General features: G+C 46.3%; 1 protein-coding gene across 1 annotated transcript in view; it reads right to left on the bottom strand.

The window, feature by feature from the left end:
- Window positions 1-12,785, bottom strand: part of LOC110502564 (disintegrin and metalloproteinase domain-containing protein 10) — a 41,764-nt gene extending 28,979 nt beyond the window's left edge. The window contains exons 1-4 of the mRNA XM_036960784.1: window positions 12,614-12,785; window positions 3,983-4,136; window positions 1,462-1,580; window positions 423-581 (exon numbers count right to left, since the gene is read on the bottom strand). Coding sequence (XP_036816679.1) covers window positions 423-581; window positions 1,462-1,580; window positions 3,983-4,136; window positions 12,614-12,680 — 499 coding nt within the window. The 5' untranslated portion in view covers window positions 12,681-12,785. The remainder of the gene's footprint in view (window positions 1-422; window positions 582-1,461; window positions 1,581-3,982; window positions 4,137-12,613) is intronic.
- Window positions 12,786-26,410: the final 13,625 nt, after the last annotated feature.

The following is a 26,410-nucleotide window of genomic DNA, read 5'->3' as shown; positions in this document are numbered from 1 at the left end:
ATAGAACGGAGGCGAGTCACCAGGACCCCACCTCGTCACCCACTGCTGCCTACTGATAGCCCATGGAACAAAGGAATAGGGTCCGGTATGAACAGTGGAGAACAGCTGAGCTGGAGTTGATTGGTCGGCATCAGCGGTTGATTGACGGGCCTGAAGGCCAATCAGATTGAGAGGGCTTTTTTTTTTTTTTTTTAATACACCCAGTCCCTCAGCTAATGAGTGTCTCCTCTCCCTAGGGGCCAGCACTGAGCCAGTCTCTATCCTCCAGATGCAACAGGAACAAGCATGCACTCACACAATTAAAATATGACAAAAGGGTACACCAAAGCCAGTGTGTTTGTATAGGGACAGAAGCAGAATTGGGTGTAAAGAGTGGAAGGGTAGGTCTTTGACACACACACACACACCCCCACAGTACTCACTGATGTCGTCCTCGTGGTAGATAACGGAGTGGAAGGGAACGTCCCGGTCCTTCAGGTATCTCTCCGCTGGCTCTACGTAGAACTTCCCCTGGTACGTCTGGATGAAGCCCTCGAACTTGCCCTCCACCACCGAACCATGGCTCAGTGTGCCCTTTTCACCTGGAGATAGAGAAAGCAGGGGTCATTTAGTCGTGTGATACCAGACCTCAACACCCTATTCTCAATCCAGAATCAAGCTTCATCTGCCAAACCCCTAGAACAGCTGGAGTGGAGGCCAGTATACAATAGACCCCCAAAAGAAGAAAGACTGAGGGAGGGACTACCTGGACCCATCCATTAAATGTAGCATACAGGCCAGGGTTAGATATATAACACATAGAAGGAACATTAAATGTAGCATACAGGACAGGGTTAGTATTATAACACATAGAAGGAACATTAAATGTAGCATACAGGCCAGGGTTAGATATAAAACACATAGAAGGAACATTAAATGTAGCATACAGGACAGGGTTAGATATAAAACACATAGAAGGAACATTAAATGTAGCATACAGGCCAGGGTTAGATATATAACACATAGAAGGAACATTAAATGTAGCATACAGGCCAGGGTTAGATATATAACACATAGAAGGAACATTAAATGTAGCATACAGGCCAGGGTTAGATATATAACACATAGAAGGAACATTAAATGTAGCATACAGGACAGGGTTAGTATTATAACACATAGAAGGAACATTAAATGTAGCATACAGGCCAGGGTTAGATATAAAACACATAGAAGGAACATTAAATGTAGCATACAGGACAGGGTTAGATATAAAACACATAGAAGGAACATTAAATGTAGCATACAGGCCAGGGTTAGATATAAAACACATAGAAGGAACATTAAATGTAGCATACAGGCCAGGGTTAGATATAAAACACATAGAAGGAACATTAAATGTAGCATACAGGCCAGGGTTAGATATATAACACATAGAAGGAACACAAAAACAGATATATGAGGTGAAGCGTCCTCCAGGCTCACCATATATTTCTCCTGTGTAAATGTGAGAGGTGTCATAGTTCACCTCCTGGCCTCCTACAGACACCTTCAGGTCCTCCGCAAACAGACTGGTGTCTCTCTTCATCCTCAGGTTGAAGTGTCTGACAGATGGAAACAGAGGAGGTTTAGTACCAAGTCATTCAGGGTAGCCTAGTGGTTAGAGCGTTGGACTAGTAACCGGAAGGTTTGCAAGTTCAAACCCCCGAGCTGACAAGGTACAAATCTGTCATTCTGCCCCTGAACAGGCAGTTAACCCACTGTTCCTAGGCCGTCATTGAAAATAAGAATTTGTTCTGAACTGACTTGCCTTGTAAAATAAAAATTCTGTATGGTTTTATTTGAGGAGGGACAGATACAAATACATTGACATATTAAATAAACAAACAATCACCTGATATATAGATAGATACATATGTTTAGTTTCATTTATAAGAATCCCCAGTAGCTGTGTCTGGAAGACACGTCCTGAAACAACCTTCATAAAACAGCTGGTTTATTATCAGTGTTAGGTTCTATTACAATGTAGAGCAACAACAAACAAACATGTGGAGGACAACAATTAAAATTCTGAATACACTCCTCTGAGATTCAACGTTTCAGTTAAATGGTGTTTCAATGGCTCGCGAGAAGAGTCTCATCTCAAACCCCTTTTCTCCTGTACTATGTTATTAACACGTGGCACTAAAACGTGGTGCCTTCAGGCCCGAGAGTGAGTCTCCGGATCATAGAAATATAAACTATAGAATTTCCGTTCTATATAATCTATTTCTATGATTCGGGTTGTTATTATAGAGTGTGTTGGTGCTCATAATAACATAGGTCCTACCTGATAACATACATTTTTAAAAAAAGGTAAAATAAATCAATAAGAATAATAAAAAAAACTCTGGATGGAACTTGACCGATGTTTCACAGGACTCGGGGGAAAAATAATGAAAATGAAAGAGAGAGAGGCAGAGGGATAAAAAGACAAGGGTATTGGCCCAGCAGAAAATTAAAAATCTATTTTTTGTTACCGTACAAGGGCAGTGAATATTATTTCCAACTCCAACAGCAAAATGAGGTCACCTTAAAAAAAAAAAAAACACTGCGTCTTTCCTGCATATTAAACGATGTTAAAAAAATAAAAACTCTAAAAAGTAGCACTGTAAATAATTGAAGAACGAAATTCATTACGTTCTGTAAAGCTCCTCAAACACTAACAGTAAAAAAGGAGAGAATTTTGAGTTGGTCAACATCAGTGACTTCTCCCTAAAAAATAAATCTCCAAAAGAGGTGTACATGGCATAGGGACAGACACCTCTCCAACCTGTACGTGTATCCGTGTCATTCGGAGGGGTAGGGATAAAGAGGAAGGTACATTTCGGTTCGACCATGTGTACAATTGACGAATAATGAAGCAATAAGGAATAAGAACCCCGGGGGTTTATCGTGTGATAACAGCCGACTCAGGGCTGTTCTAAGGACCAGGGTGAAACCAAAAGAGCTGGGAAAAAACCTTTAGGAGGGAGTGATCCCCATAACCCCCGGCTTCCAGGCTCTTATTGCTTTTATAAAAACAGTTTGCCAAACATAAAAAATTACCACAAAAAAGATTAACAACATGTTTTCAATTAAAAACTTTATTTTACTGAGTAAATGTGTTTTATTTCGTACTTCCCATCAGACGGTAGAGTCCGGTCAAAAGCCAGTTGTTAGTTCTGAAGTTGCGAATCAAAACAGTGGTCGTTTAAAGTGGAAGGAGGTTTTCACTCAAAATCTCACGACACATGGCCCCCATTCATTCTTTCCTTTACACGGATCAGTCGTCCTGGTCCCTTTGCAGAAAAACAGCCCCAAAGTCCCAGGGGGAACGCTGAACTTTATTCAAATCCTCTGTAATATCGCAAAGGGGAGTGGCCAATAGCCTCCAACCCCCTACTGGATTTTTAATGATCCATTAAGCACAGATTAAATATTTTAAATGATTTTAAATAAAACTGAACAAACAGCCAGATGGCCTACCTAGGGACCCGGTCGAGACCATGAGAGAAACCATGCTCTCCCACGAAGCCTGGGAAGGCTAATTTAGAAGGTAGAGGATATTAATAATTCTCTAAAATGTTATCTGAAAATAATCAGATGAAAACAAAGCTAAACAACTTTCATTGAAACTACAAATAGGCCTGTGTTATTGAGAACCGAACGGTTCTGTTATAGACGCGTTGAGAGAGACACACAGAGAGAGACAGAGACACAGAGAGAGACAGAGACACAGAGAGAGACACAGAGAGAGAGACACAGAGAGAGAGACACAGAGAGAGAGACACAGAGAGAGAGACACAGAGAGAGAGACACAGAGAGAGAGAGAGAGACACACAGAGACACACAGAGAGAGAGAGACACACACAGAGACACACACACACACACACACACACACACACAGAGAGACACACATACAGAGAGACACACACACAGAGAGACACAGAGAGTAAAAAAAAAGGTCTTGGAGACGTAGGCCTACCTTCCGTGTGCATGGAAGTCTAGATGGAGAAACGCGTCTTGGTGGTGGAGGGCCCTCTTGGCTCTCAGGTGCTTTTCATGTATCTCATAGGTGTTATAGGAGAGACCCTCATAGTGATGAACATACTTGTTCAGGGGGTTCCCATAATGGTAACCTGTGAAGATGACAAGACAGGCTGTGTAAACTGAATATTAACTACAATTATAAACTGGGTGGTTCGAGCCCCGAATGCTGATTGGCTAACAGCCATGGTATATCAGACCATTTATTTTAACTGCTCTAATTACAATTGGTAACCAGTTTATAATAGCATTGAGGCGCCTCGTGGGTTTGTGGTATATGGCCAATATACCACGGCTAAGGGCTGTGTCCAGGCACTCCGCGTTGCGTCTTGCCTAAGAACAACCGTGAGCCGTGGTATATTGTCCATATACCAAACCTCCTCGGGCCTTATTGCTTAATTATAATCACACGTTTCTTCCTCTTCTAGGCCTAACTATATCAACAAACCATATAAAAAAACATAACAGCCTATAACGATACCATGATAGCACCATCATAACATTCATGATCCCCAATGTATTCTACCAAGGCCTGGAAACACATTACACATAGTCTACTTAGTCCCCATACATGGGAACATTCTGTGTGTAATTACATAGGAGTCCTGACTTGTGGAGGCCACCGTAACGTCTGGATTTACCCCCCCCCCCCCCCCCCCTCAAAATGACATAAAACGAGCAAAAGAAGTGGTAGTCCTACAAAGGAGTGGTAGTTCACTGAGCATATAGCCTAGTCTACATCCATAGAAATAGAATCTATTATAGAAATACAACCTATTGTAGAAATACAACCTATTGTAGAAATACAACCTATTGTAGAAATACAAAGAAATACAACCTATTGTAGAAATACAACCTATTATAGAAATACAACCTATTATAGAAATACAACCTATTATAGAAATACAACCTATTGTAGAAATACAACCTATTGTAGAAATACAACCTATTATAGAAATACAACCTATTGTAGAAATACAATCTATTGTAGAAATACAACCTATTATAGAAATACAACCTATTATAGAAATACAACCTATTGTAGAAATACAACCTATTATAGAAATACAACCTATTATAGAAATACAACCTATTGTAGAAATACAACCTATTATAGAAATACAACCTATTATAGAAATACAATCTATTATAGAAATACAATCTATTGTAGAAATACAATCTATTGTAGAAATACAATCTATTGTAGAAATACAACCTTATAGAAATACAATCTTATAGATATACAACCTATTATAGAAATACAACCTATTATAGAAATACAACCTATTATAGAAATACAACCTATTATAGAAATACAATCTATTATAGAAATACAATCTATTATAGAAATACAATCTATTATAGAAATACAACCTATTATAGAAATACAACCTATTATAGAAATACAACCTATTATAGAAATACAACCTATTATAGAAATACAATCTATTATAGAAATACAACCTATTGTAGAAATACAACCTATTGTAGAAATACAACCTATTATAGAAATACAATCTATTATAGAAATACAACCTATTATAGAAATACAACCTATTGTAGAAATACAACCTATTGTAGAACCAGAATCTACTATAGAAACAGAATCGAATATAGAAATCGAATATATTATAGAAATGCAATCTATTACAGAACTAGAATCTATTATAGAAACAAAATATAATATAGAAATACAATCTAATATAGAAATGCAATCTATTACACAACTAGAATCTATTATAGAACTCGATTCTATTATAGAAACAGAATGTAGGTCTATTTATATATCTCCATCCGTGAAAGGCCTGGCTAGGCAAAACAGTCACAGCAATCTCACTCTCAACCCTAGATATAAAACCACCCGGATCGCATAATAAGGCTTTAACATAAGGCCTAATGGATTACAACTGAATTAGTATCACTCAGACCAGACCTGGCTTCAAACACTATTTGAAATCATTCCAAATACTGTATCTGTGCTCGGTTGAGATTGCCTGCCTTAATGGCCCAATAGAATAGTCCCAAAACGGCAAACAATGTCCATCTACCACCTCAGGCAAGCTAGAGGACACAAAGTATTCGGAATATTTAAAAACAGTATTTGAACTCAGGTGTGATATCACTTACAGGAGCAGGTGTTAAATCCCGTGCCTGCTCTCAGCTACTGTACGATCTGTTTCAGCTCATGATTTCATTCAGGTAGGTAGGTAGGTTAAATACTATACAGCTCAGCTAATCAAACCAAATAATTTCAAACTAAAACATATCGTTCCTATATCGTATCAGAGCCCATGTATATCTATCTATACACGTATCGAATCATCTTGAAGGGGAAAGATGATGCCTACTAGTTAGCACCTCTTGTTTTCTGTAAACACGCACTGTAACATGGAGATATGGCAGTGTGAGAACACCTTCCCTCTAAAAAAAATTATTTTTATTTTTAAGAAAATTATTTCTCGCTGATATGAAAGATATGTGCCTTATGTTTCCAAGCGATGTGTGTTCACACTGAGTGTTGGGGATCTGAACCAAAGTCGTCCCCCCCCCCCCCACAGGGAAGAAGATAGCGATGTGTGTTCACACTGAGCGTCGGGGATCTGAACCAAAGCCAGCCCCCCCCAGCCCCCCCCCCCAGGGAAGAAGATAGCGATGTGTGTTCACACTGAGCGTCGGGGATCTGAACCAAAGCCCCCCCCCCCCCACACACAGGGAAGAAGATACCTTCATCAATAACGTTTGGCACTGAAAGGTAGTTGACCTCTATGAATGGGTTAGCCCTAGATCATGACTCACAGTTCCATGACATCACATGAAAGAGTCATTGGACGAAGGCGTCTTCTGTGTCCAGGAGTTTCGTTAAGAGCCACACGGTACAGTTTTGGAAGCATAAAGACTGTATCTTTCATATCAGCGAGAAATCATTTTCTAAAAAAAAAAAAATGTTAAAAAAAAAGGTCTCATCGATACACACCTTTATAGGGTTAGTGTTCCCACAAGGCCCTATCTCCATGTTACAGCACGTGATTACAGGAACAGACGGACGGACCACAGAGGGACCACCTTTACTAATTAGCATGCTCTGAACACCTGTGTGTAACGGAAGAAGGCTCCCAGAAACGTGTTGTAACTGTAAAAAACTACTGTCGGCTGAAACTGTGATGAAGCCCGTTAAAACAGTGTAAAGCAGTGGAGGCTGGTGGGAGGAGTTATAGGAGGACGGGCTCATTGTAAATGGCTGGAGTGGAATTAAAGAAATAAGTCAAAACGTAGTTTCCATATGTTTGATACCGTGTTCCATTTAAGCCATCACTATGAGACCATCTTCCTATAGCTCATCCCACCTGGGGCGGCAGGGTAGCCTAGTGGTTAGAGTGGAGGGGCGGCAGGGTAGCCTAGTGGTTAGAGTGGATGGGCGGCAGGGTAGCCTACTGGTTAGAGTGGAGGGGTGGCAGGGTAGTCTAGTGGTTAGAGTGGAGGGGCGACAGGTAGTCTAGTGGTTAGAGTGGAGGGGCGGCAGGTAGACTAGTGGTTAGAGTGGAGGGGCGGCAGGTGTAGTCTAGTGGTTAGAGTGGAGGGGCGGCAGGGTAGCCTAGTGGTTAGAGTGGAGGGGTGGCAGGATAGTCTAGTGGTTCGAGTGGAGGGGCGGCAGATGTAGCCTAGTGGTTAGAGTGGAGGGGCGGCAGGTGTAGCCTAGTGGTTAGAGTGGAGGGGAGGCAGGTAGCCTAGTGGTTAGAGTGGAGGGGCGGCAGGGTAGCCTAGTGGTTAGAGTGGAGGGGTGGCAGGGTAGCCTAGTGGTTAGAGTGGAGGGGTGGCAGGGTAGTCTAGTGGTTAGAGTGGAGTGGCGGCAGGGTAGTCTAGTGGTTAGAGTGGAGGGGCGGCAGGGTAGTCTAGTGGTTAGAGTGGAGGGGCGGCAGGTGTAGTCTAGTGGTTAGAGTGGAGGGGCGGCAGGTGTAGTCTAGTGGTTAGAGTGGAGGGGCGGCAGGTGTAGTCTAGTGGTTAGAGCGTGGTCATCCCACCTGGGGCGGCAGGGTAGCCTAGTGGTTAGAGCAGGTAGCCTAGTGGTTAGAGCAGGTAGTCTAGTGGTTAGAGCAGGTAGTCTAGTGGTTAGAGCGTGGTCATCCCACCTGGGGCGGCAGGGTAGTCTAGTGGTTAGAGTGTGGTCATCCCACCTGGGGCGGCAGGTGTAGTCTAGTGGTTAGAGTGTAGGGGCGGCAGGGTAGTCTAGTGGTTAGAGCGTGGTCATCCCACCTGGGGCGGCAGGGTAGTCTAGTGGTTAGAGCGTGGTCATCCCACCTGGGGCGGCAGGTGTAGTCTAGTGGTTAGAGTGTAGGGGCGGCAGGGTAGTCTAGTGGTTAGAGCGTGGTCATCCCACCTGGGGCGGCAGGGTAGTCTAGTGGTTAGAGCGTGGTCATCCCACCTGGGGCGGCAGGGTAGTCTAGTGGTTAGAGCGTGGTCATCCCACCTGGGGCGGCAGGTGTAGTCTAGTGGTTAGAGTGTAGGGGCGGCAGGGTAGTCTAGTGGTTAGAGCGTGGTCATCCCACCTGGGGCGGCAGGTGTAGTCTAGTGGTTAGAGTGTAGGGGCGGCAGGGTAGTCTAGTGGTTAGAGCGTGGTCATCCCACCTGGGGCGGCAGGTGTAGTCTAGTGGTTAGAGTGGAGGGGCGGCAGGTGTAGTCTAGTGGTTAGAGCGTGGTCATCCCACCTGGGGCGGCAGGGTAGTCTAGTGGTTAGAGTGGAGGGGCGGCAGGGTAGCCTGGTGGTTAGAGCGTGGTCATCCCACCTGGGGCGGCAGGGTAGTCTAGTGGTTAGAGTGGAGGGGCGGCAGGGTAGCCTGGTGGTTAGAGTGGAGGGGCGGCAGGGTAGTCTAGTGGTTAGAATGGTGGGGCGGCAGGTAGCCTAGTGGTTAGAGTGGAGGGACGGCAGGGTAGTCTAGTGGTTAGAGTGGAGGGGCGGCAGGGTAGCCTGGTGGTTAGAGTGGAGGGGCGGCAGGGTAGCCTGGTGGTTAGAGTGGAGGGGCGGCAGGGTAGTCTAGTGGTTAGAGTGGAGGGGCGGCAGGGTAGCCTAGTGGTTAGAGTGGAGGGGCGGCAGGGTAGCCTAGTGGTTAGAGTGGAGGGGCGGCAGGGTAGTCTAGTGGTTAGAGTGGAGGGGCGGCAGGTAGTCTAGTGGTTAGAGTGGAGGGGCGGCAGGTAGACTAGTGGTTAGAGTGGAGGGGCGGCAGGGTAGCCTAGTGGTTAGAGTGGAGGGGTGGCAGGGTAGTCTAGTGGTTAGAGTGGAGTGGCGGCAGGGTAGTCTAGTGGTTAGAGTGGAGGGGCGGCAGGGTAGTCTAGTGGTTAGAGTGGAGGGGCGGCAGGTGTAGTCTAGTGGTTAGAGTGGAGGGGCGGCAGGTGTAGTCTAGTGGTTAGAGTGGAGGGGCGGCAGGTGTAGTCTAGTGGTTAGAGCGTGGTCATCCCACCTGGGGCGGCAGGGTAGCCTAGTGGTTAGAGCAGGTAGCCTAGTGGTTAGAGCAGGTAGTCTAGTGGTTAGAGCGTGGTCATCCCACCTGGGGCGGCAGGGTAGTCTAGTGGTTAGAGTGTGGTCATCCCACCTGGGGCGGCAGGGTAGTCTAGTGGATAGAGCGTGGTCATCCCACCTGGGGCGGCAGGGTAGTCTAGTGGTTAGAGCGTGGTCATCCCACCTGGGGCGGCAGGGTAGCCTAGTGGTTAGAGCGTGGTCATCCCACCTGGGGCGGCAGGGTAGTCTAGTGGTTAGAGTGTAGGGGCGGCAGGGTAGTCTAGTGGTTAGAGCGTGGTCATCCCACCTGGGGCGGCAGGGTAGTCTAGTGGTTAGAGCGTGGTCATCCCACCTGGGGCGGCAGGTGTAGTCTAGTGGTTAGAGTGTAGGGGCGGCAGGGTAGTCTAGTGGTTAGAGCGTGGTCATCCCACCTGGGGCGGCAGGTGTAGTCTAGTGGTTAGAGTGGAGGGGCGGCAGGTGTAGTCTAGTGGTTAGAGCGTGGTCATCCCACCTGGGGCGGCAGGGTAGTCTAGTGGTTAGAGTGGAGGGGCGGCAGGGTAGCCTGGTGGTTAGAGTGGAGGGGCGGCAGGGTAGTCTAGTGGTTAGAGTGGAGGGGCGGCAGGGTAGCCTAGTGGTTAGAGTGGAGGGGCGGCAGGGTAGTCTAGTGGTTAGAGCGGAGTGGTTAGAGTGGAGGGGCGGCAGGGTAGTCTAGTGGTTAGAGTGGAGGGGCGGCAGGGTAGCCTAGTGGTTAGAGTGGAGGGGCGGCAGGGTAGTCTAGTGGTTAGAGCGTAGTGGTTAGAGTGGAGGGGCGGCAGGGTAGTCTAGTGGTTAGAGCGGAGGGGCGGCAGGGTAGTCTAGTGGTTAGAGCGTAGTGGTTAGAGCGGAGGGGCGGCAGGGTAGTCTAGTGGTTAGAGTGGAGGGGCGGCAGGGTAGCCTAGTGGTTAGAGTGGAGGGGCGGCAGGTAGCCTAGTGGTTAGAGTGGAGGGGCGGCAGGGTAGTCTAGTGGTTAGAGCGGAGTGGTTAGAGCGGAGGGGCGGCAGGGTTATCTAGTGGTTAGAGTGGAGGGGCGGCAGGGTAGCCTAGTGGTTAGAGTGGAGGGGCGGCAGGGTAGTCTAGTGGTTAGAGCGTAGTGGTTAGAGTGGAGGGGCGGCAGGGTAGTCTAGTGGTTAGAGCGGAGGGGCGGCAGGGTAGTCTAGTGGTTAGAGTGGAGGGGCGGCAGGGTAGTCTAGTGGTTAGAGTGGAGGGGCGGCAGGGTAGTCTAGTGGTTAGAGCAGGTAGTCTAGTGGTTAGAGCGTGGTCATCCCACCTGGGGCGGCAGGGTAGTCTAGTGGTTAGAGTGGAGTGGTGGCAGGTAGCCTAGTGGTTAGAGTGGAGGGGCGGCAGGGTAGTCTAGTGGTTAGAGCAGGTAACCTGGTGGTTAGAGCAGGTAGTCTAGTGGTTAGAGTGGAGGGGCGGCAGGGTAGTCTAGTGGTTAGAGTGGAGTGGTGGCAGGTAGCCTAGTGGTTAGAGCAGGTAACCTGGTGGTTAGAGCAGGTAGTCTAGTGGTTAGAGTGGAGGGGCGGCAGGGTAGTCTAGTGGTTAGAGCAGGTAACCTGGTGGTTAGAGCAGGTAGTCTAGTGGTTAGAGCAGGTAACCTGGTGGTTAGAGCAGGTAGTCTAGTGGTTAGAGCGTGGTCATCCCACCCGACACCACTGGTGTACAGTACATTTAGCATTATATGAAATTAAAAGGGTTAAAACTGTATCGCTATTTAGAATCAATTCACGTTTAGATTGAGTACTTGGCTGTTTTGGCTGCTAGCGCCAGTCTACCCTCCGAAGATATCAAATCAAAAAAATGCTAGGACGTTAAGGAGTAGAGGTGTAGTCAGTCTCCTTAAGAATGCATCTCAGGCTGTGTGTGAACCATGAAACACAACATTCCATCAAAGCTGTTAAAAAATCACTTCTTTGAGCAATTAGTTCGATGCAGGGTGATTTCTAACTGATGCAAGGATGATGCAGTGGCGTCATGTGAACAAGAACGACATCTCATTGAAAACAACACAGTGAGTTGCCTCTATAGATTTCTTGATCCGAACTTGTCAATGAAAATCAGGAAATTGTTGGATTCACATGTATACTATTGTATACTATCTTTCTACTGTATCCATCGAAGAGTTACAACATATATTGTACGTATATTATTTGTTTTACTATTTTATTTATTTAACTAGACAAGTCAGGTAATAACAAATCATTATTTTCAATGACGGCCTACTGGGGAACAGTGGGTTAACTGCCTTGTTCAGGGGGCAGAACGACATATTTTTACCTTTTCAGCTCTGGGATTCAATCCATCAACCTTTCAGTTTCTAGTCCAAAGCTCTAACCACTAGTCTACCTGATATCCTAGGATGTCCCTAGGATGTCCCTAGATCCTCCTAGGATGCTAGCTACCACATAGCTAGCTAGTAAGTAAGTTAATAACAAAGATCGAATATATGTTCTCATTCGAGATCCATTGACTTTGGGCCTACAACAAACAAAGAAAATGCAAAAATGACAAGATGTCTAAAGGCATAGCTAGCTAGGAACGTTAATCATCAAGCAATACGGCTAACTAGCTAATTGTTGCTGCTAAACTGATGCTCAATTAGCGGGCTAACTAGTTAATTACTGACAGAAAGTGGGACAGCCCCATAATTGCACTTTTTTTTTTACTATTGACGTTGTGCATAAACAATATTGACCTAAAACACTCCTTAATATTGCAAGAAAAATCCGATGGTCGCAGAATCCTTCTTCATATTCTCACAACAAATGGCACCTCAGCGAGCTAGCTAGCGTTAGCCTTCACATAACCATCATGATAAACCAGCATTTTAAAACAAAACTAGCTTTTTGCCAAACTTAAAATAAAAATATTTCGACAACTATATAGCTTGTTGGTTTGTCAACAAAAAAAGGACAAAATATATCTTCACAACGACCAGGCCTTGGTCCGTTATGTTAAGTTTTCTTAGCTAACCTAGCCTACTAGCCTTCTTGGCCGTTATTCCTTCGCTCTACAGAATACATACAAAATGCTCCTACTCACCTTGGGTGTAATTTATTAAGTAGATGAAATAGAGGAATTTGACGATGAACATATCTGCTAAGTCCATTGTTCGAGCATTGATACCGTGATCCCCTTTATTGTCCTACTTTAGACTCACTCTGTGACAATGTTTATCGCAGCTTCCTCTCTTTCTCCTCTTCCTTGCCTCCCGCCTCCCGCCTCCCTCTCTCTCTCTGTGTTTAACGCCCTGACGTCAGACGCAGACCTAGGGATGAGGAGTCTCTCTTTTCAGTCTCTCTCTCTCTCTCTCTCTCTCTCTCTCTCTCTCTCTCTCTCTCTCTCTCTCTCTCTCTCACTCTCTCTCTCTCTCTCTCTCTCTCTCTCTCTCTCTCTCTCTCTCTCTCTCTCTCAATTCAATTCAATTCAATTCAAGGGCTTTATTGGCATGGTAAACATGTGTTAACATTGCCAAAGCATACAATACAAACATACAAAGTGAAAATATAAAGTGAAAAACAACAAAAATTAACAGTAAACATTACACATACAGAGGTTTCAAAACAGTAAAGACATTGCAAATGTCATATTATATATATATATATATATACAGTGTTTTAACAATGTACAAATGGTTAAAGGACACAAGATAAAATAAATAAGCATAAATATGGGTTGTATTTACAATGGTGTGTGTTCTTCACTGGTTGCCCTTTTCTCGTGGCAACAGGTCACAAATCTTGCTGCTGTGATGGCACACTGTGGAATTTCACCCAGTAGATATGGGAGTTTTTCAAATTTGGATTTGTTTTCGAATTCTTTGTGGATCTGTGTAATCTGAGGGAAATATGTCTCTCTAATATGGTCATACATTGGGCAGGAGGTTAGGAAGTGCAGCTCAGTTTCCACCTCATTTTGTGGGCAGTGAGCACATAGCCTGTCTTCTCTTGAGAGCCATGTCTGCCTACGGCGGCCTTTCTCAATAGCAAGGCTATGCTCACTGAGTCTGTACATAGTCAAAGCTTTCCTTAATTTTGGGTCAGTCACAGTGGTCAGGTATTCTGCCGCTGTGTACTCTCTGTTTAGGGCCAAATAGCATTCTAGTTTGCTCTGTTTTTTTGTTAATTCTTTCCAATGTGTCAAGTAATTATCTTTTTGTTTTCTCTCTCTCTCTCTCTCTATCTATATATTTATATATTTATATATCTCAATTCAATTCAATGGGCTTTATTGGCATGGGAAACATGTGTTAACATTGCCAAAGCAAGTCAGGTAGATGTGAAATAAGTAGTGAATAGTGAAATAAACAATAATAATTAACAGTAAACATTACACATACAGAAATTTCAAAACAATAAAGACATTACAAATCTCATATTATACATATATATATATATATATATATATATATATATATACAGTGTTGTAACAATGTACAAATGGTTAAAGAACACAAGGGAAAATAAATAAGCATAAATATGGGTTGTATTTACAATGGTGTTTGTTCTTCACTGGTTGCCCTTTTCTTGTGGCAACAGGTCACAAATCTTGCTGCTGTGATGGCACACTGTGGAATTTCCCCCAGTAGATATGGGAGTTTATCAAAATTGGATTTGTTTTCGAATTCTTTGTGGATCTGTGTAATCTGAGGGAAATATGTATCTCTAATATGGTCATACGTTGGACAGGAGGCTAGCAAGTGAAGCTCAGTTTCCACCTCATTTTGTGGGCAGTGTGCACATAGCCTGTCTTCTCTTGAGAGCCAGGCCTGTCTACGGCGATCTTTCTCTATAGCAAGGCTATGCTCACTAAGTCTGTACATAGTCAAAGCTTTCCTTAAGTTTGGGTCAGTCACTCTCTCTCTATATCTCTCTCTCTCTCTCTGTTTAACGCCCTGACGTCAGACGCAGACCTAGGGATGAGGAGTCTCTCTTTTCAGTCTTTCTCTGTCTCTGCCTGTCTCTCTGTCTCTGCCTGTCTCTCTCTCTCTCTCGCACTCTCTCTCTCTCTGTCTGTCTCTCTCTCTCTCTCTCTCTCTCACAATTCAATTCAATTCAATTCAAGGGGCTTTATTGGCATGGGAAACGTGTTAACATTGCCAAAGCAAGTGAGGTAGATAATTTTCCAAAGTGAAATAAACAATAAAAATTAACAGTAAACATTACTCTCTCTCTCTCTCTCTCCCCCTCTCTCTCTATATATCTCTCTCTCTCTCTCTCTCTCTCTCTCTCTCTCTCTCCGTGTTTAACGCCCTGACGTCAGACACAGACCTAGGGATGAGGAGTCTCTCTTCCCCATCACCATGGAGTGATACATTATAGCAGATAGTGTATAAGGTAAGGTTTCAAAAAGTAGGATTACAAGCTAGCTAGCTAGTTACCTTTGTGATTTCTCGGGCGATCTGATGTTGTAACTTGTCACTCTCAGCTTAAAAGACCGTCTCTGCAGAATAAAAATAAGTAAATATATATATACACTGAGTAAACAAAACATTAGGAGCCTCAATTCGGTGCGCCGCTGCTAAATTAATATAGGGGAAACACTGAATTCATCATGTTTGTTTTCTTCTTCTCTCCCTTCCTACAACAAACTCTAAAGTGCTAACTGTTTAAGGTCAGTTTCATTGAATTGTGGACCTGAGTGTGTACTTCAGTGAGACGGGTCAAAGGTCAAAGGTCAAAGGCAGGCGTTCGCCAAGCTCATCCGTCCTATTCAAGCCTCGATGGCAGTGATGTGACACACCTCTATGTCAGCTCCCAGTCTCTGCAGCTCATCTGGGCCACCAGGCTAGTCTAGTAAAATTCAGCTCGGTAAATGTAAAGGGTACAAATGGATGCATGATCACACAGTACAGCTCAGCGCAGCTCCGTTCAGTAGTGTTAAAAGGGTCTTCTTATTCCAGCCGAGCCCCTCTGGTCCCGGTCACCGCCACGTGTCACACCTTTACACCGACCCACAGTTTATCCAGCCAGATCGCTAGGGCCCTTCACCTCTACCAGCTGACATAATATAATAGAATAGTAGATCTGCTGCTTCTGAGACAGCCTGTCGCTAAGTTTTGTTAGACTTCAGAGCGGCTTTTGACATAATCGATCATAGTCTGCTGCTGGAAAAAAGTATGTGTCATGGCTGTACACCCCCTGCTATATTGTGGATAAAGAGTTACCTGTTTAACAGAACACAGAGGGTGTTCTTTAATGGAAGCCTCTACAACATAATCCAGGTAGAATCAGGAATTCCCCAGGGCAGCTGTCTAGGCCCCTTACTTTTTTCAATCTTTGCTAATGACATGTCACTGGCTTTGAGTAAAGCCAGTATGTCTATGTATGTGGATGACTCGACACTATACAGGTCAGCTACTACAGCGACGGAAATGACCGCAACACTTAACAAAGAGCTGCAGTTAGTTTCAGAATGGGTGGCAATTAATAAGTTAGTCCTATATATTTCTAAAACTGAAAGCATTGTATTTGGGACAGATCATTCACTAAACCCTAAACCTCAACTAAATCTTGTAATAAATAATGTGGAAATTGAGCAAGTTGAGGTGACTAAACTACTTGGAGTAACACTAGATTGTAAACTGCCATGGTCAAAACATATTGCTACAACAGCAGCTAAAATAGGGAGAAGTCTATTCCATAGTACTACATAGAGACATGACTACATGGAACTCTATTCCACAGTACTACACAGAGACATGACTACATGGAACTCTATTCCACAGTACTACATAGAGACATGACTACATGGAACTCTATTCCACAGTACTACATAGAGACATGACTACATGGAACTCTATTCCACAGTACTACATAGAGACATGACTACATGGAACTCTATTCCACAGTACTACATAGAGACATGACTACATGGAACTCTATTCCACAGTACTACATAGAGACATGACTACATGGAACTCTATTCCACAGTACTACATAGAGACATGACTACATGGAACTCTATTCCACAGTACTACATAGAGACATGACTACATGGAACTCTATTCCACAGTACTACATAGAGACATGACTACATGGAACTCTATTCCACAGTACTACATAGAGACATGACTACATGGAACTCTATTCCACAGTACTACATAGAGACATGACTACATGGAACTCTATTCCACAGTACTACATAGAGCCACGACTACATGGAACTCTATTCCACATCAAGTAACTGATGCAAGCAGTAAAATTAGATTTAAAAACAGATTTAAAAAAATACACCTTTTGGAACAGCGGGGACTGTGAAGTAACACAAACATAGGCACAGACACAGGCATACACAAACACGATAACATACGCACTACCCACACAGGTACACGTGGATTTTGTACTGTAGATATGTGGAAGTGGTGGAGTAGGGGCCTGAGGGCAAACAGTGTGTTGTGAAATCTGTGAATGCATTGTAATGTTTTTTTTTAAATGGTATAAACTGCCTTCATTTTGCTGGACCCTCAGAAGAGCAGCTGCTGCCAATGGGGGGGTCCATAATAAATAGAAATACACAGCGTCCCATTGGAAATGAATGTACTTCCTGTGTACCAAAATGCAATAACACTGTCGGTGTGATCGAGGCTTAATGCACTGAAGCGCGGAAATTCATTTGCCTCCCTGTCTAAGAAAGTTGTGTGTCAGGGTCTAAACAATGTTGCTGAGAGAAAACATGAGATAAGTGATGCTTTTAATATAAAACAAAAAAAAGATATCTTGCAGGCCTTTTATTTGAAGTAAATGGTGGTTTAATGGACCCTGGTAAAATCAATCGACTGCTCTTCCCTCTACCAAGTCAAATCAAATTGTATTGGTCACATACACATATTTAGCTGATGTTATTGCGGGTGTAGCGAAATGCTTGTATTCCTAGCTCCGACAGTGCAGTAATACCTAACAGTGCAGTAATACCTAACAGTGCAGTAATACCTAACAGTGCAGTAATACCTAATAGTGCAGTAATACCTAACAGTGCAGTAATACCTAATAGTCCTGGTGCAGTAATACCTAACAGTGCAGTAATACCTAACAGTGCAGTAATACCTAACAGTGCAGTAATACCTAACAGTGCAGTAATACCTAATAGTGCAGTAATACCTAACAGTGCAGTAATACCTAACAGTGCAGTAATACCTAACAGTGCAGTAATACCTAACAGTGCAGTAATACCTAATAGTCCTGGTGCAGTAATACCTAACAGTGCAGTAATACCTAACAGTGCAGTAATACCTAACAGTGCAGTAATACCTAACAGTGCAGTAATACCTAACAGTGCAGTAATACCTAACAGTGCAGTAATACCTAATAGTGCAGTAATACCTAACAGTGCAGTAATACCTAACAGTGCAGTAATACCTAACAGTGCAGTAATACCTAACAGTGCAGTAATACCTAATAGTGCAGTAATACCTAACAGTGCAGTAATACCTAACAGTGCAGTAATACCTAACAGTGCAGTAATACCTAACAGTGCAGTAATACCTAACAGTGCAGTAATACCTAATAGTGCAGTAATACCTAACAGTGCAGTAATACCTAACAGTGCAGTAATACCTAACAGTGCAGTAATACCTAACAGTGCAGTAATACCTAATAGTGCAGTAATACCTAACAGTGCAGTAATACCTAACAGTGCAGTAATACCTAATAGTGCAGTAATACCTAACAGTGCAGTAATACCTAACAGTGCAGTAATACCTAACAGTGCAGTAATACCTAACAGAGAGAGAGAGAGAGGGTGGGAGAGAGAGAGAGAGAGGCAGAGAGAGAGAGAGAGAGACAGAGAGAGACTGAGTTAAGTAATATAAATATCTATAAATCCGGAACAGTAATGGTACAGAATAACCACAAACAGTTTCAGCTGGACTTTCACCTAATCAAAGAATTAGCCCAGCAGGAGAAGCTCTGCCTTGATAATGATACCCCCACACCGAGCGGGTCAGACCAGACCTCTTCATTATGTAACCCCACAGATGAGCAACCCCCAGTGGAGAGTCAACCTCCCAGCACAGATTACCACTCCCTCATTGAAATGAAGGACAAATTCACCCAGCTGGAGGTAAGGCAGGTGGAGCTGGAACAGCAGGTGATTACACTTCAGTCAGCACAGACCCAGACAACAGTCCAGCACAACAACAGCCCCTTAACCAGACCCGGAGAGCTGGAGGTGGACAGAGACATATCTGCACTTTGGACAGTGGTGAGACAAATACAACAGGAGAAAGAGGAGCAGAACAGAGCACTAGAGGAGAGTATCAGACTGCTGGTGGAGGAGAGGTTGAGGGGGATGGAGGAGAAGTTGAGGGGGACGGCGTGTGACAGAGAACAACCCACTAGAGAGGTGGCCACCCCCACAGAGAAGCCAGCAGAACAGCCCACCTCAGCACCCAACAAAAGTCTTGACACCACAGCAGAACAGTCCACACCAGACCCTGACCATAGAGTCGACACCACAGCAGAACAGTCCACACCAGACCCTGACCATAGAGTCGACACCACAGCAGAACAGTCCACACCAGACCCTGACCATAGAGTCGACATCACAGCAGAACAGACAAATGAAGAACCCCAAGCCCAGAGGCTCTCACCCCCTCTGAGCACCCCCCCTGTCAGCCACCCTGATAGCCCTTTTGACAACCCCCCCACACCCACTGAGGACAAACACAAGACACAGATTGTACTACTTATGGACTCAAATGGGAAATATATAGAAGAAAAAAAACTTTTTCCCAAACACAGTGTGTCTAAACTCTGGTGTCCAAACACCCAGCGCGCCCTAGACCTTCTGTCTGAGGCCAAACTAGGCTCACCCAGCCACATAATAATACACACAGGCACAAACGACCTGAGAGCACAGCAGGAAAGAGTGGCCACAGCACTGAAGGGAGTGATTGAAAAGGCTTCTTCTACTTTCCCCAACGCACAAGTGGTTATTACCACCCTGCTACCCCGAAAAGACTTCCACCCTGCCACAATACAGCGGGTAAATGCAAGTATTTCCCGTGACTGTGCCTCAAAACCAAACGTTTTCCTGGCCCACCACTCCACCCTGGACTTGAACAGCCTCTATGACCAGGTCCACCTCTACAAGGCAGCAGTGCCCACCTTTGCCCGAACTCTAAAGGACATCGCTCTCAAACGTATCCCCAACACCTCACACAGGAGCAACAGATCAATAGACACCCCATCCAGACCAGCGAGACATCCTCCCAGATCTGCAGGACCCCCCCCTGGACCTACACATAGAGGACCCACGCCAAGAGGAATTACATCCAGACCACAGTACACCCAGACACATCCACACCCCCACCCCAACCAATCAACACCCCCCCACGTCAACCATGCCCACACCCCATTTAGGCCCCCTCAGATCAGACCTATGCCACTCCTGCCCACCCCATGCACCCCACCCCCGCAAAGAGGGCCTCAACATGGAAGCCACACATACGCCCAGGTAGTGAGCGGGCAAACAGTCCCAACCCCCACTCTCACACTCGCCAAAGCCAATGGCATGTACCAGATGCTCAGCAGGCTCTGCTCACACTTACTGGCCTGAGGCCAAACCACGACCAACAACATTGGACACTCTATGGAACAAAAAGCCTTCACTATATTATCCTGGAATATCCAAGGCCTGAGGTCATCTGCCTTTGGCCTAAAGAGCAGAAAATCGGACTTCACCAAAGAAATCGGTAATACAGACATTGTCATCCTGCAAGAAACCTGGTATAGAGGAGACGGACCCACTGGTTGCCCTCTAGGTTACAGAGAGCTGGTAGTGTTACGGTGCGTGAATGAGGACCCAAAAGCGAATTAACTTAAACAGAGCTTCTTTAATTACCAAACATAGGTAGGCTCAGACGGACCGGCAGATTCCGACAGGACAAGACAAGGTTACAGCAAACATGACGACAGTCTGGTTCAGGCATGAAACACAACAAACAAGAATCCGACAAGGACAGGAACAAAAACAGAGAGAGCTATAGGGGACTAATCAGAGGGGAAAAGGGAACAGGTGGGAAAAGGGGTGACGAGGTGGTTAGGAGGAGACAAGGCACAGCTGGGGGAAAGAGGGGGTGGAAAGGTAACCTAACAACGACCAGCAGAGGGAGACAGGGTGAAGGGAAAGGACAGAGACAAGACACAACATGACAGTACATGACAGTACCCCCCCACTCACCGAGCGCCTCCTGGCGCACTCGAGGAGGAAACCTGGCGGCAACGGAGGAAATCCTCGATCAGCGCACGGTCCAGCACGTCCCGAGAGGGAACCCAACTCCTCTCCTCAGGACCGTACCCCTCCCAATCTACGAGGTACTGGTGACCACGGCCCCGAGGACGCATGTCCAAAATTCTACGGACCCTGTAGATGGGTGCGCCCTCGACAAGGATGGGGGGGGGGGGGGGAAGACGAGCGGGGGCGCGAAGGACGGGCTTGATGCAGGAGACATGGAAGACCGGGTGGACGCGACGAAGGTATCGCGGAAGAAGAAGTCGAACTGCGACAGGATTAATGACCCGAGAAATACGGAACGGACCAATGAACCGCGGGGTCAACTTGCGAGAAGCCGTCTTAAGGGGAAGGTTCTGAGTGGAGAGCCAAACTCTCTGACCGCGACAATATCTAGGACTCTTAGTTCTACGCTTATTAGCAGCCCTCACAGTCTGCGTCCTATAACGGCAAAGTGCAGACCTGACCCTCTTCCAGGTGCGCTCGCAACGTTGGACAAAAGCCTGAGCGGAGGGGACGCTGGACTCGGCGAACTGAGATGAGAACAGCGGAGGCTGGTACCCGAGGCTACTCTGAAAAGGAGATAGCCCGGTCGCAGACGAAGGAAGCGAGTTGTGGGCGTATTCTGCCCAGGGGAGCTGTTCTGACCAAGACGCAGGGTTACGAAAAGAAAGACTGCGTAAGATGCGACCAATAGTCTGATTGGCCCGTTCTGCTTGACCGTTAGACTGGGGGTGAAAGCCGGAAGAGAGACTGACGGAAGCCCCAATCAAACGGCAAAACTCCCTCCAAAATTGAGACGTGAATTGCGGACCTCTGTCCGAAACGACGTCTGACGGAAGGCCATGAATTCTGAAAACATTCTCGATGATGATTTGTGCCGTCTCTTTAGCAGAAGGAAGCTTAGCAAGGGGAATGAAATGAGCCGCCTTAGAGAACCTATCGACAACCGTAAGAATAACAGTCTTCCCCGCTGACGAAGGCAGTCCGGTGACAAAATCTAAGGCGATGTGAGACCACGGTCGAGAAGGAATAGGAAGCGGCCTGAGACGGCCGGCAGGAGGAGAGTTACCGGACTTAGTCTGCGCGCAGACCGAACAAGCAGCCACGAAACGACGCGTGTCATGCTCCCGGGTGGGCCACCAAAAACGCTGGCGAATGGAAGCAAGCGTACCCCGAACGCCAGGGTGGCCGGCTAACTTGGCAGAGTGAGCCCACTGAAGAACGGCCAGACGAGTAGGAACGGGAACGAAAAGAAGGTTCCTAGGACAAGCGCGCGGCGACGGAGTGTGAGTGAGCGCTTGTTTTACCTGCCTCTCAATTCCCCAGACAGTCAACCCGACAACACGCCCCTCAGGGAGAATCCCCTCGGGGTCAGTGGAGGCTACTGAAGAACTGAAGAGACGAGACAAAGCATCAGGCTTGGTGTTCTTAGAGCCCGGACGATAAGAAATCACGAACTCGAAACGAGCGAAAAACAGCGCCCAACGCGCCTGACGCGCATTAAGTCGTTTGGCAGAACGGATGTACTCAAGGTTCCTATGGTCAGTCCAAACGACAAAAGGAACGGTCGCCCCCTCCAACCACTGTCGCCATTCGCCTAGGGCTAACCGGATGGCGAGCAGTTCGCGGTTACCCACATCATAGTTACGTTCCGACGGCGACAGGCGATGAGAAAAATACGCGCATGGGTGGACCTTGTCGTCAGAGAGGGAGCGCTGAGAAAGAATGGCTCCCACGCCCACCTCTGACGCGTCAACCTCGACAACGAACTGTCTAGAGACGTCAGGTGTAACAAGGATAGGAGCGGATGTAAAACGATTCTTGAGGAGATCAAAAGCTCCCTGGGCGGAAACGGACCACTTAAAGCACGTCTTGACAGAAGTAAGGGCTGTGAGAGGAGCTGCCACCTGACCGAAATTACAGATGAAACGACGATAGAAGTTCGCGAAGCCGAGAAAGCACTGCAGCTCGACGCGTGACTTAGGGACGGGCCAATCAATGACAGCTTGGACCTTAGCGGGATCCATCTTAATGCCTTCAGCGGAAATAACAGAACCGAGAAATGTGACGGAGGAGGCATGAAAAGTGCACTTCTCAGCCTTCACAAAAAGACAATTCTCTAAAAGGCGCTGGAGGACACGTCGAACGTGCTGAACATGAATCTGGAGTGACGGTGAAAAAATCAGGATATCGTCAAGGTAAACGAAAACAAAGATGTTCAGCATGTCTCTCAGGACATCATTGACTAATGCCTGAAAGACAGCTGGAGCGTTAGCGAGGCCGAAAGGAAGAACCCGGTATTCAAAGTGCCCTAACGGAGTGTTAAACGCCGTCTTCCACTCGTCCCCCTCCCTGATGCGCACGAGATGGTAAGCGTTACGAAGGTCCAACTTAGTGAAAAACCTGGCTCCCTGCAGGATCTCGAAGGCTGAAGACATAAGAGGAAGCGGATAACGATTCTTCACTGTTATGTCATTCAGCCCTCGATAATCTATGCAGGGGCGCAGAGACCCGTCCTTCTTCTTGACAAAAAAAAACCCCGCTCCGGCGGGAGAGGAGGAGGGGACTATGGTACCGGCGTCAAGAGCTACAGACAAATAATCTTCGAGAGCCTTACGTTCGGGAGCCGACAGAGAGTATAGTCTACCCCGGGGGGGGGGGGTGGTTCCCGGAAGGAGATCAATACTACAATCATACGACCGGTGTGGAGGAAGAGAGGTGGCCCTGGACCGACTGAACACCGTGCGCAGATCGTGATATTCCTCCGGCACCCCTGTCAAATCACCAGGCTCCTCCTGTGAAGAAGAGACAGAGGAAACAGGAGGGATAGCAGACATTAAACATTTCACATGACAAGAGACGTTCCAGGAGAGGATAGAATTACTAGACCAATTAATGGAAGGATTATGACAAACTAGCCAGGGATGGCCCAAAACAACAGGTGTAAAAGGTGAACGAAAAATTAAAAAAGAAATGGTTTCACTATGATTACCAGAAACAGTGAGGGTTAAAGGTAGCGTCTCACGCTGAATCCTGGGGAGAGGACTACCATCCAGGGCGAACAAGGCCGTGGGCTCCTTTAACTGTCTGAGAGGAATGTCATGTTCCCGAGCCCAGGTCTCGTCCATAAAACAGCCCTCCGCCCCAGAGTCTATTAAGGCACTGCAGGAAGCTGACGAACCGGTCCAGCGTAGATGGACCGACAAGGTAGTGCAGGATCTTGAAGGAGAGACAGGAGTAGTAGCGCTCACCAGTAGCCCTCCGCTTACTGACGAGCTCTGGCCTTTTACTGGACATGAAGTGACAAAATGACCAGCGGAACCGCAATAGAGACAGAGGCGGTTGGTGATTCTCCGTTCCCTCTCCTTAGTCGAGATGCGGATACCTCCCAGCTGCATGGGCTCAGCACCCGAGCCGGCAGAGGAAGATGGTAGTGATGCGGAGAGGGGGGCGACGGAGAGCGCGAGCTCCTTTCCACGAGCTCGGTGACGAAGATCAACCCGTCGCTCAATGCGAATAGCGAGTTCAATCAAGGAATCCACGCTGGAAGGAACCTCCCGGGAGAGAATCTCATCCTTTACCTCTGCGCGGAGACCCTCCAGAAGACGAGCGAGCAAGGCCGGCTCGTTCCAGCCACTGGAGACAGCAAGAGTGCGAAACTCAATAGAGTAGTCTGTTATGGATCGATTGCCTTGACATAGGGAAGACAGGGCCCTGGAAGCCTCCTCCCCAAAAACAGATCGATCAAAAACCCGTATCATCTCCTCCTTAAAGTCCTGATACTGGTTAGTACACTCAGCCCTTGCCTCCCAGATTGCCGTGCCCCACTCACGAGCCCGTCCAATAAGGAGAGATATGACGTAGGCGACACGAGCAGTGCTCCTGGAGTAAGTGTTGGGCTGGAGAGAAAACACAATATCACACTGGGTGAGGAACGAGCGGCATTCAGTGGGCTCCCCAGAGTAACACGGCGGGTTATTGATTCTGGGCTCCGGAGATTCGAAAGCCCTGGAAGTGGCCGGTGGATCGAGGCGGAGATGGTGAACCTGTTCTGTGAGGTTGGAGACTTGGGTGGCCAGGGTCTCAACGGCATGTCGAGCAGCAGACACTTCCTGCTCGTGTCTGCCTAGCATCGCTCCCTGGATCCCGACGGCTGAGTGGAGAGGATCCGAAGTCGCTGGGTCCATTCTTGGTCGGATTCTTCTGTTACGGTGCGTGAATGAGGACCCAAAAGCGAATTAACTTAAACAGAGCTTCTTTAATTACCAAACATAGGTAGGCTCAGACGGACCGGCAGATTCCGACAGGACAAGACAAGGTTACAGCAAACATGACGACAGTCTGGTTCAGGCATGAAACACAACAAACAAGAATCCGACAAGGACAGGAACAAAAACAGAGAGAGATATAGGGGACTAATCAGAGGGAAAAAGGGAACAGGTGGGAAAAGGGGTGACGAGGTGGTTAGGAGGAGACAAGGCACAGCTGGGGGAAAGAGGGGGTGGAAAGGTAACCTAACAACGACCAGCAGAGGGAGACAGGGTGAAGGGAAAGGACAGAGACAAGACACAACATGACAGTACATGACAGGTAGTCCCATCCACCAAACTACCAGGTGTGAAACAGGGAAGGGACTCAGGGGGTATGCTAATTTGGTATAGAGCAGACCTAACTCACTCCATTAAATTAATCAAAACAGGAACATTTTACATTTGGCTAGAAATTCAAAAGGAAATTATCCTAACAGAGAAAAATGTCCTCCTGTGTGCTACCTATATCCCCCCACTAGAATCCCCATATTTTAATGAAGACAGCTTCTCCATCCTGGAGGGGGAAATCAATCATTTCCAGGCCCAGGGACATGTACTAGTCTGTGGCGACCTAAATGCCAGAACCGGACAAGAACCTGACACCCTAAGCACACAGGGGGACAAACACCTGCCTGGAGGTGACAGCATTCCCTCCCACATATGCCCCCCTAGGCACAACTATGACAACATAACCAACAAAAACGGGTCACAACTCCTGCAGCTCTGTCGCACGCTGGGTATGTACATAGTCAACGGTAGGCTTCGAGGGGACTCCTATGGTAGGTACACCTATAGCTCATCTCTTGGCAGTAGTACTGTAGACTACTTTATCACCGACCTCAACCCAGAGTCTCTCAGAGCGTTCACAGTCAGCCCACTGACACCCCTATCAGACCACAGCAAAATCACAGTCTACTTAAACAGAGCAATAATCAATCATGAGGCATCAAAGCCAAAGGAACTGAGTAACATTAAGAAATGCTATAGATGGAAGGAATGCAGTTTGGAAACATACCAAAAAACAATTAGGCAACAACAAATTCAATCCCTTTTAGACAATTTCCTTGGTAAAACGTTCCGCTGTAATAGTGAAGGTGTAAACTTGGCAGTAGAAAATCTTAACAGTATATTTGACCTCTCAGCTTCCCTATCAAATCTAAAAATCTCAAATAGAAAACCGAAGAAAATTAACAATAATGACAAATGGTTTGATGAAGAATGCAAAAATCTAAGAAAGAAATTGAGAAACCTGTCCAACCAAAAACATAGAGACTCAGAAAACCTGAGTCTACGC

The sequence above is a fragment of the Oncorhynchus mykiss genome, chromosome 2 (assembly GCF_013265735.2).
Source record: "Oncorhynchus mykiss isolate Arlee chromosome 2, USDA_OmykA_1.1, whole genome shotgun sequence".
NCBI classification, from domain to species: Eukaryota; Metazoa; Chordata; class Actinopteri; order Salmoniformes; family Salmonidae; genus Oncorhynchus; species Oncorhynchus mykiss.
This window is presented reverse-complemented; position numbering and strand designations above follow the sequence as displayed.